This window comes from Rhinatrema bivittatum, chromosome 2 (assembly GCF_901001135.1).
Source record: "Rhinatrema bivittatum chromosome 2, aRhiBiv1.1, whole genome shotgun sequence".
NCBI classification, from domain to species: Eukaryota; Metazoa; Chordata; class Amphibia; order Gymnophiona; family Rhinatrematidae; genus Rhinatrema; species Rhinatrema bivittatum.
This window is the reverse complement of record NC_042616.1, coordinates 160,136,744-160,157,057: the sequence shown is the minus strand read 5'-3', so window position 1 is coordinate 160,157,057 and position 20,314 is coordinate 160,136,744. Positions and strand designations below refer to the sequence as shown.

General features: G+C 43.6%; 1 protein-coding gene across 2 annotated transcripts in view; it reads left to right on the top strand.

Moving 5' to 3' along the window:
- Positions 1–13,226, top strand: part of FAM171A1 (family with sequence similarity 171 member A1) — a 285,910-nt gene extending 272,684 nt beyond the window's left edge. For both annotated transcript variants that reach the window (XM_029588819.1, XM_029588820.1), the window contains exons 7-8: positions 7,103–7,217; positions 10,382–13,226. In XM_029588819.1, coding sequence (XP_029444679.1) covers positions 7,103–7,217; positions 10,382–11,999 — 1,733 coding nt within the window. In that variant the 3' untranslated portion in view covers positions 12,000–13,226. The remainder of the gene's footprint in view (positions 1–7,102; positions 7,218–10,381) is intronic.
- Positions 13,227–20,314: the final 7,088 nt, after the last annotated feature.

Sequence of the window (20,314 nt, the reverse complement as noted above, 5' to 3'; positions counted from 1 at the left end):
ATTTGCCCAAAAATAAATATCAGACCTCGAGCAGTATATTGCATGCAAGAACCCTAACTCAAATAGTTGGTATCCACCATCTAGCAGCAGCTGTTATTACATGGGAGGTTCAGGTTCTTGGACTGGCATGGGTCTCTTGTAGCTGGGCCTCCTGAAATTAGAAGCTTTGAAAAGAGATTGCTGTCTGCCGTATGGTCAGCAGGCAGCAGCTACACCACAGTTTGTTGGCTGGTCACAAGAAGTAAAACGATGCACATGGTAGCTGTGCGTCCTTCCACCACCAGAGGTATGCAAGCACCTGGAACAGCTGGATGGGATGAGAAATGAGAGCACTAAAAGATCAATGACCCTGTGCCCATGCAAAGTCTGCAGTGATCAAAGCTCCCCTATCCATACTTGTGTCTGGGACTCTTTCAGTGAAAGGGGCACAACCAGATATATATGAAAGCAGGTCCCATAGAGGTTTTGATTAAAAAGCTCGATCCTATGCCAGCACTGAATAGTATTATATCAGTTAAGAGGTTCTTAATCACTTGGCCACATTCCTTTTTATAAAGGGTGAGCCGGTTCATGCAAGAGAGAGCACAGTGCCATAAAAATACATGAAAATCAGCATTCTTCAGCCACTAACTAAAAGGCATTGAATCAATAAGGTGAGATTGTTTTTCAGTTCAGAAAGGCTATCATGAATATTACAGTAAAAACAATTAGGAATCTCTGGTACCTCATGAGCAGTAATCACTATATAGAATAATGAGTGAACCTCCTAAACAAGCAATCTGATCATTTCCTAGCGTGTAGACAGATGGACTCAGGACCAGTGGTTTATGCTCCTCTGCCAGCAGATGGAGCAAGCTGCCTTCGCAGTATATATAGCCCTGCAGTGACCCCAGCCTGCCAGTATTCTCTGTCTCCAGCAGATGGTAGACGTGCATCTGCCTATGGGGATTGCTTTGAGCTTTTTGAAAGGAGAAATTTGAAATTCTAAATTCAGGAAAAGAAAGCCCTGGTCTCCTACAGTGATACCTAAAGGTCCCTCCCCCAGTTCAGAATTCCTGAGGCAATTTCCCTCAGAGATGTGCCTTGATCCGGTAGCTGGGTTTCCCAGTGTGGACTTAGCTGCTAGTTCAGCTGAAAGGCAGCAGGTGCAGGAGGCTGAGCTCGGCGGTGATGGCAAATGCCCTACACCCCCGCAGCTGAAGACTGTCTCTGTACTCAGCCAGTAAGCGCTGAACTCAGGTAAGGTTTAAAAAAAAAAAAAAGTTTTACCTGAATCAGAGACAGTTTGAGGGGTTTCAGGACTTTCTCCGTTCTTGGCACACCATGCCGATGTTCGTTCCCACTCCTGTTGGATTTGGGGAACTGGTCAGCCTGGCGGGTTGAGCGGCCCCCGGTGTGCTAGGCCCCGCTCTGCGTGGTAGGCTGCAGTGACTGTTTTCGCGCACCCTAATGCGTATTCTGCTGCCCTCTATAGGCCATCTGTGTACGCAGTGCGTTGGCTCTGTGCATGCGTTGTACGCTCCATTTTTGGGTGCGCTTTTTACATGCACAGTCTTTTTTACACACTTAACTTGGCACACAGGTTGTGCGTGTGACTTGCTGTGATTTCTTCTAGGCGCTTTTTTTTTGGGCGCGAGCCGTTCCGACACACAATTGCCACAGCAATGGTGCTGGTAAGCAAGAAGCCTAAGCGTCTTCCTATTTATGTTGCCTGTCATATTAGGGCTTCTCATCCTGACCTGAGAACCTGTGTCAGTGCTGCTAAGCCTGGCTCTTCCCTTTCTAGTTGGTCACGGCTTTGACTGGGGGATGCCAGATCTTGGTTCCCCCTTGACTGGCTCCTCCGCTGGCGAGGGCAGTTCTGTGGGACCAGCTCCAGTTCCTTCTGGGCTTGGTCTGGATCTGGCTGCTTTTTCTTGGGTGGAATTTTTTCAAGGCTTATAAGCCTTTCCTCAGGTGCAGTCCTCCACATTCCCCATTTGTCCTCAGCCGGTGGTTCTTCCCTCTTCCAGTCCTATGCTTAAGCACCGCTGCTCGCCTTGGCTACCTGCAGGTGTTCCCGACAGAAATCCAGATGGCACTGATGATGAGGTTGATCCTGACACCTTCGAAGATGGGGAAATTCTTCCAGGGCTGGAACTGTATTGAACCATGTTGCGGTTCTTTCATAGAGATAAACTGCCAGCCCTGATTTCCCAGACCTTGAAACAGCTGGGTGATCCTGGTTCGGATGCTATGTCAGAGCCGAGGAAGAATCCCATTTTGGTTTTCTTATGTAAAGCCTCTTGTTTTTTCCCGGTGATGGATGCCATACAGGAATTGATCTGGAATGGGATGCCTCAGAGGCAAATTTTAAAGAGGGTTGGATACTGGGAGGTTTGTACCTCCTGGATCCAGCTGTGAGAGAGCGTTTGCGGTTTCCCAGAGTGGATGCCCTGGTATAAACCGTGTCTAAGCGGACGACTAACCCCATGGAGGGAGGAGTGCTCTTGAAGGATGTATATGATAGAAGGATAGAGGCTATTCTTAAGCAAGTCTTTGAGGCAGTGGCAATGAATTTACAGATTGCCTCCTGTTGTGCCCTAGTGGCGAGATCTTGTCTGTGTCTCTCTCAGAAAGTTGATGAATCTGGAGGGAATTCCAGAGTGGTTATGGAGCCTGCTGCCTGGACCTCAGCCAGAGGAGTGACTTCGGTGATAGCGGCCAGGTGTCAGCTCTGGTTGCAAAATTGGTCAGCTGACACAGGTTCCAAAGCCAATCTTACCAAGTTGCTCTTTAAAGGCTTGCTCTTGTTTGGAGGGCGTTGGAGAAACTGGCCAGTAAGTGGGGTGAGACTCCAGTGCCTCGGTTGCCAGAGGATAAGAAACAGTTACAGCACCCCTTTGGTATGAGGGGTTGTTTTCCAGGGTTCCAGGCATTTTCATCTCTACAGACAGACAACCTTTCAGCAGACTCGGCCTTTCGGTAAGTCTCAGTCCTTTCATCCTCGGTAGTCCAAGAGAGGAGCGGGCTTGGGTGGAGGACTTTCCTGAGCTTCCCAATGAAGGTTTGCGGACCCACCTTCCGGAACAGGAAATAGGGTGCCGTCTCTCTCTCTTTCATCAGAGGTGGGTCGAGATCCCGTCGGACCAGTGGGTCCTGGAGGTGATATGCGAAGGGTATGCACTGGAATATTGCAGTATTCCTCGGGACGTGTTCAAGGTGTCCCCTTGCCATATCCCACAGAAGAAGCAGGCAGTGGCATTCACGCTTCAAAGGTTTCTCAGACTAAGGGCTATGGTTCCAGTGCCCACATCTCAAGAAGGTATGGGGTGATATTCCATTTATTTTGTTGTGCCCAAGAAGGCACAACAAGATAAACAAGGCTCCTTTCATCCAATCTTTAATCTCAAGAGGGTCAACCGTCACTTGAAGGTGACTCATTTTCGAATGGAAACTTTACACTCTGTAATAATAACGGGGCAATTGGGGGAATTTCTGACCTCCTTGGATCTGTCAGAAGCTTACCTTCATATTCCCATCTAATTGGAACACCAATGCTTTCTATGCTTTGCAGCATTGGGGAGCCATTATCAGTTTCGGGCCTGCCTTTTGATCTAGCCACCGTTCCCAGAACATTTTCCAAGATTATGGTGGTGGTAGCAGCGGCCTTGCAAAAATAAGGAATCCTGGTGCACCCGTATTTGGACGACTGGCTGAGTCGAGCCAAGCCTCAGGAAGAGAGCCGCCTGGTGACACACAAGGTGATCTCCTTATTGCAAGACCTTGGTTGGGTATTGAACATGACCAAGAGCAATCTTTAACCATCCCATTCATTGGAATATCTGGGGGTCCATTTTGACATGGGACAGGACAGAGTTTTCCTACTGGAAGTTCGGATCCAGAGATTGATGCCTCAAGTGTGTCAGTTAATGAATACCATATGCCCGAAGGTGTTGTCCTACCTACAGATACTCGGCTTGATGGCAGCTAACCTGGAAGTGGTGCCATGGGCAAGGACACATATGCATCCTCTTCAGCACTCTCTGCTATCTCACTGGAACCCGCAGTCTCAGGATTATGTAGTTCGGCTCCACTAGCCGATGGAAATCTGCTTCCACCACAGGTAGTGGTTGCAGAGGATCATCTGAAAAAAGGCCTAGTTGGAACTCACGAAAGAAGGGAATCTCCACGGTTGGGGGGCTCATTGTCTGGAGTTAAGGCCTAGGGGCGCTGGAATGCGAAAGAGTGCTGCTGAAACATCAATTGCATGGAGGCTGGCATGTTTGCAGTTCAGCCACAGGCTGCGGAATCAAGTGGTTCACATGATGTCGGACAACACGATGACAGTGACCTATATCAATCGCCAGGGAGGAGCCAAGAGCCAGCAATTGTTGCAGGAAATAGACCAGATGATGGAATGAGTAGAAGGTCATCTGCAAATGATCTTGGCCTCTCATATTGCAGGAAAAGACAACTTAAGAACAGACTTTCTCAGCAAGGAGAGTCTGGGCCCAGGAGAGTGAGTGTTGTCAGCCAAGGCATTTCAGCTGATTGTGGATCACTGGGGCTTTCCATTCCTAGACCTGCTGGCAATTTCTTGAAATACAAAGGTTCCTCGCTTCTGGCAGGCTGGGGTTACTGCAGGGTTATATAAACTGTGATATCAGATTGCTCCGTCTCCATCTGCTGGCAGGGGAGCATAAACCCCTGGTCCTGAGTCCATCTGTCTACACTAAGGCAATTGAAATTATCAGGTAAGTAATTTCTTCATTTTTATTCATGTAAGTAATGCAGGATTTGTTTTTTTATTTTAAAATTTTCTCTTTTATGCCCACTCATTCCCCTCTCTCCAAGCCTAGACGGCATGACACATAAGCTGTCACCAGCTAGGAGAGAAGGAGGGAAATCTCCAGTGAGACTTACCCTTAGTATCATTGCTTTGATTGGCAAGGGTCGCTACAGTAGTAGGTCTCCCTACCTCTCCAGGCTCAGCATGTTGCCTCCACAGTGTTTCTAAACCCTGCTGACCCTGTCACTCAGGAAACTGAAACACAAGTCCCCTGTATTGCAACACGAGCCACAAAGAGGGTCCTTGGTAGGAATATTTTGCATATGGCCCAGCCCCTTCCTCTTTCAGGCTATGGTTGATACTTAAGAATTTAATCTGTTTAACTTTTCAACTCAAGCAGTTTAGAAATTGGTTTCAAAGGTCAAAATAGTCTTCGGCTGCCATGAAACCCATTTAAAACTAGTTTGCAACAAGTTTGAGATGCGTGTGTGAGAGAAGATAAAGGTCAGTACAACAGCTGATCTGAACCATCAGATTTTCATTTGACTCTATAAACTCTTTGATAACATCAGGGCACAGAGTCATTTCCCCTGTATCCCAGGGAGCAGGGAACTAGAACTTGAAAGTTCCAGGAGTACTCCTGACCACTACTCCTGTGCCAGAAGTAGGATACCAGTTTTTAACTGAATTGCTCAACCACACTTGCAGGAGTTACAGTTGGGATTCTGAAAATATTGCAGTCATCTTTGACACTTAGGGGATAATTGTGTAGCAAGCCTAAGTTAACCTTAATCTGCACAAAAATTAACCAATTTTCAAAGCAGACAGGTGCACAAGTATGCCTTGAAAATATCTCATCAAAGCTGCCGGCACACACATCTTTTATTTAGATGTACAGAAACATGTTGGGAAAATTTATGGGCTTCGTAAGCCCAAACCCCTCCTCAGCGCCATTCACAGGAACGTCTTTGCTCAGCCCAGGGAAACTTACTCTCAGATAAGATATACGCATTTAAGTTTACCCACTTAACAGATGGGCAATTTTTGAAAAGTCCATTTCTGTGGGTAAAGCACTGCTTTCCCCATGGAAATAGTTTGGCAATTACCCTCTTTAGCGGCATGCATATAGGAATCTATAGAGTAAAACTCAGGAACAGGGTCTCAAAAATCCATGTAGCTTATCTTGAGCAAATGGATTTTCTTGTCTGGTGAGGTGGCGGTGTCTTTGACCCTGTTTAGAGCCCCAGAAGGAGGAGTATCCATCCCCAGTTGAGGCCGAGAGTGAAAGAATGTAGTGAAAGAGCTGCAGTGGCAGTGCGAGATAGAGGTGAGAACAGTGAGAAGGCTGATGGTGAGGGAGGTGAGCGTGAATGGGGGGAAAAGAGTAAAAGGACTGGGTGGGGTGGTAACTGGAAGAGGGGAACGAGGTAGGGTTGGGAATATGCACTTGCTCCATGTCTTCCCACCACCACCACCCCTGTGCCAAAACAGATTATAGCGGGCAGGGAGGTGAGAGTATATGGCAAGTACATTCTGTCCCTAGGATAAGTCCTGGAGGCATTTCAGTCTCTGCTCATGAAATTGTGTTTAAAAAGAAAGCTGTACCTGCTGGGCCCTTGACAAAGTTTCAAAAGCCCATATGGTGAGTTGCATTGTCTATTAGGTAGACATTAAATATTTTTCCTCATGGTGGTCGATACTGAAATTTTTACAGCAGCTTCCTGGTTACTTCCCCTGAACTTCTGGGAAAGAGCACCGCAAACCTTGGACAAGTTGATGTCTGGGTAATGCTATGTCATGTGGTTTGTGGCAGTGGCCCCAAGTCTGGACTAGTTGGATCTAGTATGTAAGGTAGTGTGTGGCATTATTCCAAGGATAAATACTGCCCTGGGGTGCAACTCAAAGAATGTCAGAAAAAACTACTAGCAAGTAATAATTTTAACTGATCCAGAGTGTATATTGCAGTTTCAAAGATGAATCTATAGAAATACTGGACAATGCACCATGGGCACATTCTTCCTATAATACAATTTATTTACCTTTACATTATGAAAATTCTCTTTCAGATCATGTTCAACTTTTTAAAGTTCCTGCCAGCGTTGATTCACTTTTCTTCCCCAGAGCGCCGACACTGTCCATTGCACTTATGCTTAATTCGCTGTGATAAATTTATAAAATAATCCATGCCCTTTTTTTTCTTGTGTCCCAGAATGCGGACAGCACAGAAAAGTCAGTATAATATTATTTTTATTTCCCTCATTTAAAAACAAGAGAAAAAGTTGCCCATTTCCTAAGATATAAATATATACATGTATATTTCTTTTCTTGCAGGTCCCGTAGTCACACAGGACATTGCCTCCTATCACACAATGTTCCTGTTGGCAATATTAGGAGGCATGGCCTTCATTCTTCTAGTATTATTGTGTCTACTTTTATATTATTGCAGGTAAAGTAAAACACTCTTTCTGTTTGGTTAGGGAAAGTTTTATTTTACAATAGACCTGTGCTACCGGAGTATAGCATGACCCTCTTACAGTTAAAGAGGCTATTTAGCTTAGGAACCCGAAAGGTCTGCTAGGTAGAAATATAGCCTGTGGAGTTTGTAGCCCAAAACATAATGAAAAGATGGAAATCACTTTTCAATAGGAAACTCGTCTTTCTGTAATTCAGAGCTTGGCACACACCAGGAATTCAAGGTACCTTTCATAGGAGCATACCTGTAGGAATTTCCTGATAGGCTTAGCAGGAGGTCATAGGGAAGCTGGGTGCCATACACACACACCCCCCACCAAAAAAATAACTTTTTTTTTATAGAAAGTTGTTGTCTTGTCAGAATGTATAGCACACTATTGTAGTATTCTATCCTTCTGGGTAACATTCCATTCTGCCCATTCTGAGTCTGCTAAACAGCAGGGTAGCACTGTATCAAGACTCACACTTGGTCAGTGGAGAGTACAGTTTCTCCACTAATGAGGAAACTATAGCAAATGGTCACTGGTTGCAGTAAAGAGCATTCGGTACACAAACATTTCTGGTTTTCTTGTCTTTGTTCTGATGTAATTGTGAAATGTGTTCTTTCTGTGTTTCTAATTAAGCCATGGAATGGCCCATTAAAATAACTGCCTGATGCCCAGCAGTTTTTCATGGAAAGTATTGTTGACAAAAATTAAGATTTTCAGTTCATTAAGTATATCCGGGCAATGAACCTTCAGCAAAAAGTGCTCTAAGTCTTGGCATTCACCATAGTAGGCATCAGTCTGCCGGTCTTCCACTATATAGCAGGTGTACTCTAGGGCAGTGGTTCTCAACCTTTTTTCTTTTGGGATATACCTGGAACACTTGACCATCATGGGGCTAAATGTAAACATATACTCTGCATCCACAGGAACCCGCAACCCCCCACCGCCCCCAACCCCAAACAAACACTCAGCACATGTGTAGCAAACCTTCCATACCATTGCAACACTAATTCCAAGAACTCAAACACCAATAGCCCTTCCTATGAAAAGACAGCAGTGCAGCACCAATGCATGTCCTATTGAATGAAAAAACGCAACAAAGAAGATCGATACAAGTAAAATACCTCATCTCAGTCACACATACAGATCTGACCTTCACTAAATACAGAATAAAAGACCACACATTACAAATGTGGAGACTTAAGCTGGAATGGAAACCTCAAAAAGCCATTCTGCATGCAGTGCAAAACTGGAGAGCTAGAAACAGAAATAAATTTCCCTCCTATACTAAGCAAAGTACAAAGATAGAAGAAATGCAATTCCCAAAACTGGCATATTATGCTGTTATACTGTTCCTACGCATGTTTTAATGTTACAATGTAAAAATGGTACGACTCCCGTCATGCTATTATCCTGTTATAATGTGAACCGATGTGATGTACCCCAACGAATGTCGGTATATAAAAGCAAACTAAATAAATAAAAATAAATTATACCCTGTCACTCCCCTTCCATGCCTCCATCATCCTTTACTTTTCCCAATTACTCCCTTTCAATCATCCACTCTCACCCTTGCCCAGCATTCCTGCTCCCCCCATTCTCCTCCCTGTGCTCCCTCTCTCCCTGCTTGACTCTCCCTACCCCCTTCATCCCATCTCCCTGCCTGCCCAGCTACCCCAATGCCGTTTCCCACCCGTTCCTGCTCAGCAGCCCCCACACTCCCTCACCGTTCCACCTTTATCTTCCCAGCATCCCCAACTTCTCTTCACCCTGTGGAGGGTGAGGGAAAGGATCAGCAGCAGCATCGCTCCCAGACTCAGCAGGGGAAGATAGTGTTTGTGTCCCACCGGGCCCTGAATAGCAGGAGCTGGCAATGTCTCGCTCTGATCTGAGTGAAGGAGGAAACAGCCTCCCACTATGCCAGAAAGAGGAGAAGGAAGTGAGAGCAGCCTCCCATCAGGCCCAATGTAAGAGAAGTCAACCAGCAGTCTGCGACACACCTCCGAGGATCTCGCAACACACCTGTTGAGAACCACTGCTCTAGGGCACTGTTTCAGCTATTCTGAGGTGCTCTTACCAGCGGAACGGACCTTCATTGGCCATATGTCTGCCCAACTACATGGCTGGGTTGGGGTTTTTTGGGGGTTTTTTTAACTATTCTTAGTTTGGATATTTTCAATTGACATAATGCAATTTATGATGGAAGGCATCTTCACAGAAGATCAACATTTTGAAGAAATAATTCCAATGAGGAGGACAATCACTACCAAAATGTTGCTGTTCAGCAATAATGACCTTTCAGTAATTTGTATGCTGTCACTTGAAAGTGCCCCATATCTTGCTCTTTAATTTGAGCATGCCGACCCTTGACCTGTCTCGGGGAGTGAGTCGCTACATTACATTTTAGCCCCCATTAGAAGTCTCTGCTCTGGGGCTGAAGAGCTGCTCTTGAAGTTTGGTACCCACTGAAAAGAGAAGAGGAAGAAAGAGAGAAACCTTTCACAAAAATTACCAAAGATACCTTTGGCATACAAGGCAGCTATCCTCGGAGACCCTTGAAGTCAAACTGAAGAGCCTTCTTTTCCATGAGCAGCTCTGCAATTGAACACTGAAGAGGTTTTTAAAAAATGGATTATAGGTTTGGTTTAGATTTAGAGCTACATAGCTGTCGCTAGTATTTCGTTGCCATTTACTTGTTCCAAAATACATAATAGATCAATATTCAAAGCGCACTCAGTGCTATTTAATTGGATAAGTATAACTTATGCAGCTAAGTAGTAGCCACGGAATATATGCTTAGGTTCAGCAGCAGCCGCTTAGCCGCAAAAGTCACATTCAGAGCTAAAACGTTTGCGGCATGACTTGTGGGCATGTAGTAGGCGGATCAGGACAGAGTGAGTTAGCCATACAAGTCATGCGGCTAACTATTGATATTCGGTCTTAGCCACCTAAGTTATGCGGCTAAGTTTAGACGAACCATAAAGCAGGTCATAACCTATATGGCTAAGCACAGATATATGGCCAGGTTTGAATATTGACACAGAATATCTTATGGAAACATTATTCCTGTTTGTAAGCGTAATTGCATTTCTTGCATTAATGTGGTATTGCAACAGATCCTGACATTCTGTTTTTCTTTTACTTGTCATAGAAGGAGATGCTTGAAACCACGTCCCCATCATAGGAAACTTCAGCTTTCTGCAGCACTGGATAGTTCCAAAAAGGACCAGGCAACCTCCATGTCCCACATCAATTTAATCAGCGCAGTCCGTATGGAAATGATATCCTCTAATGGTGACGCCGATCTGCATACTCCTATGCTAAAGCCTTCCTATAGTATCTCACGGGAGTTCAGCTCCAGAGAGGAGCTGCTTTCCCATCAGGAGGACAAAAGCAGAATCTCCTTGGATAACCTGACTCATAGTGGGACTTTCAGAAAAGACTACCATAAATCAGTGGAAACATTTCCTTTGAAATGCAGAAAATCAATGGAAATGCCAGAAAGTTACGAAGCTCCCATGAAAGATGATTGTAGGAAGAGTTACAATTCCATGGTGCCTCACTGTTTATTTACAAAGCAGGACAAAGAGGTTCAAGCATGTGGCAATCACATTCCTATAGGAAGTAAACACAGCATGCAGGAGCAAGTGTACATCATGCCTTCTGCTCCTGAAAAGGAACAGCCAGTGGACCGTAGACCTTCTGAATATATGATGTCCAGGTCTGCTGATCATCTTGAAAGACCTACATCTTTTCCTCGATCAGGCCAGTTGATCTGCTACAATTCTGTTGACCAAGTTAATGACGGTGCCTATAGAAAAGTATTACCCACGTTGGTCATCCCAGCTCATTACATGAAATTACCAGGCGAACACTCCTTTCCTAGCCAGTCGTTGGTTGTACCAGCTGAACAGCAGCTTGAATTGGAAAGACTTCAGGCTGAGCTCTCCAAACCTCATGCACAACTCCTAGCACATCCTCAACAACAATTGCAGCCTCCACCGTTGGGTTCACAAGCAGTGTCCCAACAGCACTTGCAAGATGCAGAGGAAATGGATTGGAGCCCTCAGAATGTATCAATGTCAGAGTCCATGTCCATTCCTGCATCACTCAGTGATGCAGCTCTGGCTCACATGAATGGGGATGTGCAGCTCCTTACAGAAAAGGCACTAATGGAATTGGGGGGTGGAAAGCCAATGCCGCACCCTCGGGCATGGTTTGTATCTCTAGACGGACGGTCAAATGCTCACGTCAGGCATTCGTACATAGATTTGCAAAGAGCAGGAAGGAACGGAAGTAACGATGCCAGTCTGGATTCGGGCGTTGACATGAATGAGCCAAAATTTGCTCGCAAAGGGCGAGGAGAGAAGCTATCACTGCTGCAGCATCACCAGGCTCTGCACCCCACAGCTTTGCAGGAGCACCAGCAAAGGGAGCAGAATGTTTCGGACAGCACAGCCTACACCCAGCTGGTATACGTGGATGAGATGGACCAAAGTGGCAGTGAATGTGGCACGGCAGTTTGCAGCCCGGAGGATAACAGCCTACGGTCTTTCTTTGATGCGACTGCCAGGCGAAGTTGTGGTCAGTTGCCCAGCCTGCAAGAAGAAACCATAAAAAGAACTGCTGACCCCTCATTGGAGCCCTTGCCCAGTCCGGAGCATGGAACTTCCAGCCATGAAGACAACACCGAAGACCAAGGAGAGAACAAAAAAAGTCCTTGGCAAAAGCGAGAGGAGAGACCACTATTGGCTTTCAATATGAAATGAGCTATTGCAAACCCACCTTTCAGTGGAGTTTAAAATTGCCAAATATTCTTTCTGTGGAAGTGATTATTTGTTTTTGGAAAACTGCTGTGTCTAAAAGCAAACAAACAGAAAACAGATGGCCTGTATTAAAGGTGATTCCTTGTTGCATTGCAGTTTGCTCTTTAAATATCAAATAAGGAAATAACCAAACCTCAAAAAATTATTTTTAGGTATGCCTTTAGTTAACTGTCGGAGAAAAGAGCATGTGTACTTTCTCAGTTACCTTGGTACTGGCCATCCAGGGTGTTATAAAGATCAGAACAGTTGCTTGGCATAGGCTCTTTGACCTCAGTCCTCCCGCAGATGGGAGCAGGTGAAATGTTAAAAACCAATTTTAACTTGATGATGTTTACCATAAGCCTACCTTGCACAGATGTGACACTTGATGGCAGAGGTATGCATCATCACAAAGGCTATGCATTGCTTCTTTTAAGTAACACTTGGCTTAGAAATGCATATATTTTGTGGTTTATTTTGGGGGGAGGGGCTTATTTTTAATTTTACAATTTGGTTGTAAACCTTTTATGCCTTTGCTGTAACCTGACTTTTTTTTTTCCCTACAATTTCCTGTTGTGTTTTTACAGGGAAACTGTGAGTTAGCTGTTTTTGGTATTTAAAAAAAAAGCCTTCATTATAAAACCAAACTAAATTTTGTATCCGGTCCCATTAATTCCAAGTGCCTTTTTTTTTTACAATTAGGAGAGAGTCCCCCCTTTCTTGCTGACTCAATTGATTTCATCTGTTAAGTTTTATAAGTTGTACAGTTGTTCATTTTTGTTTTGTTTTTTTAATTGCATGATGCGAGAGGCCCTGTCGGCTAAGCATTTCTCATTTCAGTACCACCTATACTGTAGTTGCCATTGAGTGGTATGACTTCTGTCCAGCAGGATAAGTCAGAACACATTTTACAGAGCCTCCACACACATTCAAAGTAGCCAAGCATATAGTTTCATTGATTGATTGTATATATAGTTATTTTGCTCTGGAATTTACTGATCTCACCTCATACTGTATATTATGAACCGTGGATGGAACAAATGGGACTGGCTGTGTTTAAACTTAGAAAGGAAGCATTATATAACCATCCTTACACACCGGAATGACTTTTTTTTTTCTGTGCATTTTCTTTAAAGACCTGTTTGGTTATCCAAGAACTATAATTGCAAATAAATGAAAAACATCCATACAGTTGTTGCCATTGTGATTTTCCATACTTAACTTTGGGTTTGCTTTCTACAATGAACACCCTAGCACTGAAGATGGCTTGTTATTCAGAAAATGTCACACAGACATTATCCGGTCACACATCATAAATCTCTTAGAAATAGTACCGAAAGTAAAGTTGCAGCTGTATTTGTTACTTCCAGTTAGCTTTTCTTTATGTATTTTCATGATTTCATTCTAAGATCTTGTTAACAGTAATACATATGCGACAACACACCAGCTTTCAGCTTATAATTGATTCCCATTTTGGACAGGTGATAGACCCACAGATAACAAATATCAATTTCTGCAACGTTGTGTCTGTTTTAATAAGCTTAATGAATGTGCTGTTAAAACTGGACATATAACACCCGAGGCCAATTATTTCAGGCAAAGTATAATATTAAGTATCAAAGAAATCTAGTACCCTCCAGTGTAATTTCCTCAACTATAATCTTTGAGATCACTGAACAACCAAAGTCAATTACAACTAAAGAGCTGTGCAACTCACATAGTGTGACATAATAGAGAAGAAATGTCACCATCTTAACAATTTGTGCATCACTGTACAAAATACAAGCCTATAAATACATTTGTTTTTGCATAAATTTGCACTTTTATTTTTAAATTGCACTCATGCTTTGCTAACAGGATACCGAGTCCCTCTGTATCCTGTTAGCCAGTTAAAACTGGAGCCATGTGAGCAAAAAGATTTGCTCACATGGCTCCAGTTTTAACAGTCAGAGTATAGATGCCTCCTGTATAATTTCCTAAACTATAGATGAAACCAAAAATATTTCATCTTTAATTTCCATTAGCTTTTACTGCCTTTTCATCCCCCTCTCCTTCCCTGGCCTCCATCACCTCTTTTTCCTTTATTTTATCAAGGCTTCCTCCCTCACTGACTCTCATTACTCCTCCTCCTTAACTTCCAGTACATACACACACTAAGCATGTGCAGCAGGAAAAAATAGTTTTTAAAGTTGTTTCAAGGGGATCCTAATTTGTTTCTTTGATTTCAAAATGAAAAAAAAAAAATTGAGTTGTTTTTGTTTGCCATTAAAGTCAATGGGGGAAGCATTACAGGAAATTTTCAGCCTATACTGGGCTTCAGAATAGTGGTCTTCTAATCAATTGTCTTAAAACTTGTGGAAAGAAATCAGCAGAAGGGGGGAGGAACTTCAAGGTACCTAGAAAGACTGAGGAGATTGGAAAGTATCATCAAAAGTGGCATGAATAACCTACGACTCCATAAAGGGGTACCAGCATTGGCAAGATTTCACCAAGTCACTGTAAGAGGAACAAAGAAGCATAAAAAGTGGGAAGAGCACCTGAAGGTTCCAAAAGAAGGCACCAACCACAGTGCCATAAACTCTGGATGGCATCTCACATGGCAAACTGGCATCAAAAGTGACATTAGCGCATCTAAGGCAAAGCAGAAAAGGTGTCAGTAAAACCTCAAAGACAGGAACTGATACAGGGGCCAAGCAGCACAAAGGGTGGCTGGAAGGCTCCAAAGCACGGTGAGAGGTGCAAGGCAGCCCACTCCCCTCTCCCAAGACTGGGAAGGTATTAGCTCTGGGGTATGACAGCAAGGCACAGTATCAAAGGGAAATCCACTGTGAAAAATCTTGGCATGGAAACAAGGCTGAATGGCACAATGTGTAGGGTGGAATTTAGATTTTCTTGTAGAATGGGTTTGCCAAATATAAAAGTTAAGGTATTATCACAAAGATTTCTCTAATTATTGTGGGGTGGTTTTCCAGGAAAATAGTGAAGGCTGCTATATTTAGAGACCATTGCCCACATCATTGAGCTGCCCTCAGCCTGTACCATTTCCTGATTTTCTGGTTTTGCATGAAATCTCTGGCACTGCTCTAAGTTTTATCACATGCGTACACCAAAATGGTTTCTCTTGAGCATCTTTGAGATGTGCTAAGTGTGATCATAACCAGACCTTACACCTTGAAGTCACTCTTTGTGCTGCTTGGCCCCTTTATCAATGCCTGCGTTGGAGGTCTTACTGCCACCTTTTCTGCTTTGTTCCCCCTTCATGTTGACTTAAGATGCTAATGCCATGTTCGGTGCCAGTTTGCCACTTGAGATGCCATCAAGGGTTCATGACACTGTTGCTGGTAAGTGGTAACCTTTTTTTAGAGCCTTGGGGGTGTTCCTCCCTCACTTGATCTCTTCTTGGTTTGCTTTACTGGGACTACCTTTTGGGTTCTTGCTGGCAGTGCCAGTGCCAAACTGGCCAATTTTGGAGACATTTACCTTTATCTGCACTGCCTTTCCCTATCCCTGACATGATTGTTTTTATGTCACTGGGGCTGTGAGGATTACAACAATGATTTAATATTTTGCATTGGTGTTGTAATGCCCACTGACTGTGCCAGTACCGCGCTGCTCTGTAAAGAATATAGAGAAACTGCTGACACAGCCTGTTATGCTGCACTCTCTGCCCTGCCCTCACTGCCCACTTATGCCTCATTGCTATCCTGTCTTGTGTGATGGGCTGTTGCTGGCACAGTGAGACTATAAAATATGCCGCAGCAAAAAACTTTAACAAGAACTCAAAGCTCAGAGATATGCCTTCACACAGATAATGACTTAAGAAGCAATGCAGAGCAAATCTCTGATATGCTCAGTCTTCAAAACCAGCGTGACAGCATCACTGTACCCAGTCTGCAGAGATAAGTCAGACTGGCAAATTGCTTCGCTGTGATACCTCATTCCTCTCATTGACAACATGCCCATCCTCCCCTTCTCTGCTGACTGCCTGCTCTACACTGTATCAATTTCTAACTGCACACAGGCACCTGTTTCTTTCCTGTGATCTCCGAGTCCATTTACTATAATGGTTTATAGAAATCATTCTATTTCAAATGAATGAAACAAATAGGATTCATTTAATTCTGGGGACCCTCTTAATTAATTTCAGGATCCCCAGAAAGAAATGAATTAGTCCCTATTTATTATGTTTTTCTATTTCATTTGAAACAAATGCACATGCCTAACAACACACACACACACACACACACACACTCTTTCTTTTACCTGATATCTGTCATCCTCTTCTCCCTCATTAGATTCGTTATCACCACCATCTTCCTGTCTCCCTGCCTATCATCTTTTTCTCTCTCTCTCTGACTCCTATTACCTTCTTCTCGACTTGGTTCCTCCTTCCCATCATTTCTTCGCTACAAAAAAAAAAACAAACATTGGCAGTGGAAAATCCAGTGGGGCTGTGGCTGGTGTCCTATATCTGGAAAAGGAGGAGCTTTGGACGGTGGCAGCACTTCTCTATAACTTGGACCCCATGGATCATTGTTCCTTCATCAACAGCACTGTTTGCATCATGGGGAACGTTCTTTATGAACCTGCGTTTTCCAGTCATGGTGATGACCTTCTCAGCTATAAAGTGCCCTAAGCTGCTTATCGAAGCACATGTTTGTTAAAGATGACCACAAAATTTTGTTCTCAGCAGCTACTAGGTTACTCATTTGTGACTACGGTAATGATAAAACATAGAAAATGCTTATCAGATCTGTATTAACATTTCAATTAATGTTGGTACTTTAAAGGATCATCCTGATTTGAATAGTTGAACTTTGTGATAATAACCGCTTTCTAAGTCAAGCTTTTCATGAACTGTATAGATGGGTAAAATGCTGTTTTACCTATGTAAATTGGCTTTTTGATTATTTCCAATTCTACACATGGGTAAAAGTACCTGTGTATCTCAGCAACGTGGGTATCTTTGGAAGCATTCCTGGGACAGGGTGGCAAATCTTATGTTCTCATTTCTTTACAGCGAAGGTAGTAGGTGTATGGAACAGGCTCCCCATGGAGGCTGTAGAGAACAGTATCTGAATTCAAGAGAGAATGGGATAAACATAGGGGATCTCTGAGGGAGTGGTAGGAATTGGAAAAGCTGAATTAGTTGGTGTGGATGGGCAGAGTAGATGGTCTTTTTCTGCTGTCATGTTTCTATGTATATTTTTAGACACAGAAGAGCAGACTATACACTGGACTCAGAGAAGGTCACATGTAAACTGGTTTAATTAGCATAGGATTGAAAAGTAGAAGCAGTAATGCCTTGCTAAGGTTAATTTCAAGCTTGTGCAAATCCCATCATTTTTCTATATATTGCTATAAGCCCAATGTTCTGCAGCTTTGGTGAGGTATTACTGCTCATGAGTTTCAAACATGTGCTGATTCAACTGTTCATATATGCATTTTTGAAGTAAGACAAGTGTACACGATACATCTAAATCCAGTTTTGTAATACCATTTTTAAGCTAGCATTTCAGTCTCTGGGAGGGAAAGTGGTGTCAAATGCCCATCTTTCTCTAGATTATTTTCAATTGTAACCTGGAAGAGCAGACTAGAAGAGCAGCAGGCTAAGAACATAAGAAATTGCCATGCTGGGTCAGACCAAGGGTCCATCAAGCCCAGCATCCTGTTTCCAACAGAAGCCAAACCAGGCCACAAGAATTAGGGCATCCCGACAGTGAGGTTCCAATAATAAGAAGGCCATTCCCTAAGTTCACTTGATTAATAGCAGTTAATGGACTTCTCCTCCAAGAACCTATCCAAGCCTTTTTTTAACCCAACTACACTAACTGTACTAACCATATCCTCTGGCAACAAATTCCAGAGCTTAATTGTGCATTGAGTGAAAAAGAATTTTCTCTGATTAGCAAGCAGCACATTTAAGACTAATTTCATGGAATGCCCCCTAGTCCTTCTATTATCCGAAAGTGTAAATAACCGATTCACATCTACTCGTTCAGACATCTCATGATCTTAAAGACCTCTATCATATCCCCCCTCAGCCGTCTCTTCTCCAAGCTGAACAGCCCTAACCTCTTCAGCCTTTCCTCATGGGGAGCTGTTCCATCCCCTATGTTTATCATTTTGGTTGCCCTTCGCTGTACCTTCTCCATCGCAACTATATCTTTTTTGAGATGCAGCGACCAGAATTGTACACAGTATTCAAGGTGCGGTCTCACCATGGAGCGGTACAGAGGCATTATGACATTTTCCGTTTTATTAATCATTCCCTTCCTAATAATTCCTAACATTCTGTTTGCTTTTTTGACTGCTGCAGCACACTGAGCCGACAATTTTAAAGTATTATCCACTATGATGCCTAGATCTTTTTCCTGGGTGGTAGTTCCTAATATGAAACCTAACATCGTGTAACTACAGCAAGGGTTATTTTTCCCTATGTGCAACACCTTGCACTTGTCCTCATTACATTTCATCTGCTATTTGGATGCCCAATTTTCCAGTCTTGCAAGGTCCTCCTGTAATGTATCACAATCCACTTGTGATTTAACTACTCTGAATAATTTTGTATCGTCCGCAAATTTGATAACCTCACTCGTCGTATTCCTTTCTAGATCATTTATATATGTATTGAAAAGCACCAGTCCAAGTACAGATCCCTGAGTTGCCCTTTTCCACTGAGAAAATTGACCATTTAATTCTACTCTCTGTTTCCTGTCTTTTAACCAGTTTGTAATCCACGAAAGGACATCGCCTCCTATCCCATGACTTTTTAGTTTTCTTAGAAGTCTCTCATGAGGGACTTTGTCAAATGCCTTCTGAAAATCCAAATACACTACATCTACTGGTTCACCTTTATCCACATGTTTATTAACCCCTTCAAAAAAAGAAGCAGATTTGTTAGGCAAGACTTCCCTTGGGTAAATCCATGTTGACTGTGTTACATTAAACCATGTCTTTCTACATGTTCTACGGTTTTGATCTTTAGAATAGTTTCCACTATTTTTCCCAGCACTGAAGTCAGGCTCACTGGTCTGTAGTTACCCGGATCGCCCCTGGAGCCCTTTTTAAATATTGGGCTTACATTGGCCACCCTCCAGTCGTCAGGTACAATGGATGATTTTATTGATAGGTTACAAATTTTAACTAATAGATCAGAAATTTCATTTTTTAGTTCCTTTAGTACCCTAGGATGCATACAATCTGGTCCAGGTGATTTGCTACTCTTTAGTTTGTCAATTTGGCCTACTACATCTTCCTGGTTCACAGTAATTTGGTTCAGTTCGTCTGACTCATCACCCTTGAAAACCATCTCCAGAACTGGTATCTCCCCAACATCCTCATTAGTAAACACGGAAGCAAATAATTCATTTAGTCTTTCTGCAATGGCCTTATCTTACCTAAGAGCCCTTTTAACCCCTTGGTCATCTAATGGGATTCAAATCATGCTTTTCCCACAAATACTCTTTGTGACCTTGGTAATTCGCTTTATCTCCTATTGCCTTAAGTTCCCACTTAGCATGTAAGCTCTTTAGGGAAGGGACTTGTACCTGAATCCTTGTCACCATTGTACAGGGCTGTATATGTCCAATAGAGTTATAAAAATAATTAGTATTATTTTTATTTTCCTTTGCATTTATGGACTAGGTTCCACCATTGTATAACCCCCTGGTGAAGACTGTTGGGAATGATGCTCATTGATTAAAATTCAGAACATCCAAGATTGTATTCTCAGAAATGCTCCCAGTTCCGTACACAGAACTCCAGAAGCAGGCTGAGCTCTGAAATCGGAGCGGCCTCGGAGGGAACTTTCCTTCCGCGTCCCCCCACCTTCCCCTCCCTTCCTCTATCTAACCCACCCCCCAGCCCTACTTAAATCCCCCCCTACCTTTGTTGTGCAAGTTACGCCTGCTTGAGGCAGGCGTAACTTGTGCGCGCCGCCTTGGCATCCCCCGGCACAGGCCGCAGTGCCGGGGACTCAGGACCGCCCTCCCGGCCCGCTCCCGAACCATCGCCATGCCCATGAACCCGCCCTGGACCACCCCCTGACCCCGGACACGCCCCTCCCCGCCCCTTTTACGAAGCCCCGGGACTTATGCATGTCCCGGGGCTTTGCGCGCGCTGGCGGCCTATGCAAAATAGGCGCACGCAGGGCTTTTAAAATCTACCCCTAAGAGAAGATATAGACATAATAGTCATTTCAGAGACCTGGTGAAAAGAGAATAACTAATGGGATACTATGATCCAGGGATACAAAATGGATCAAAATAACAGGAAAG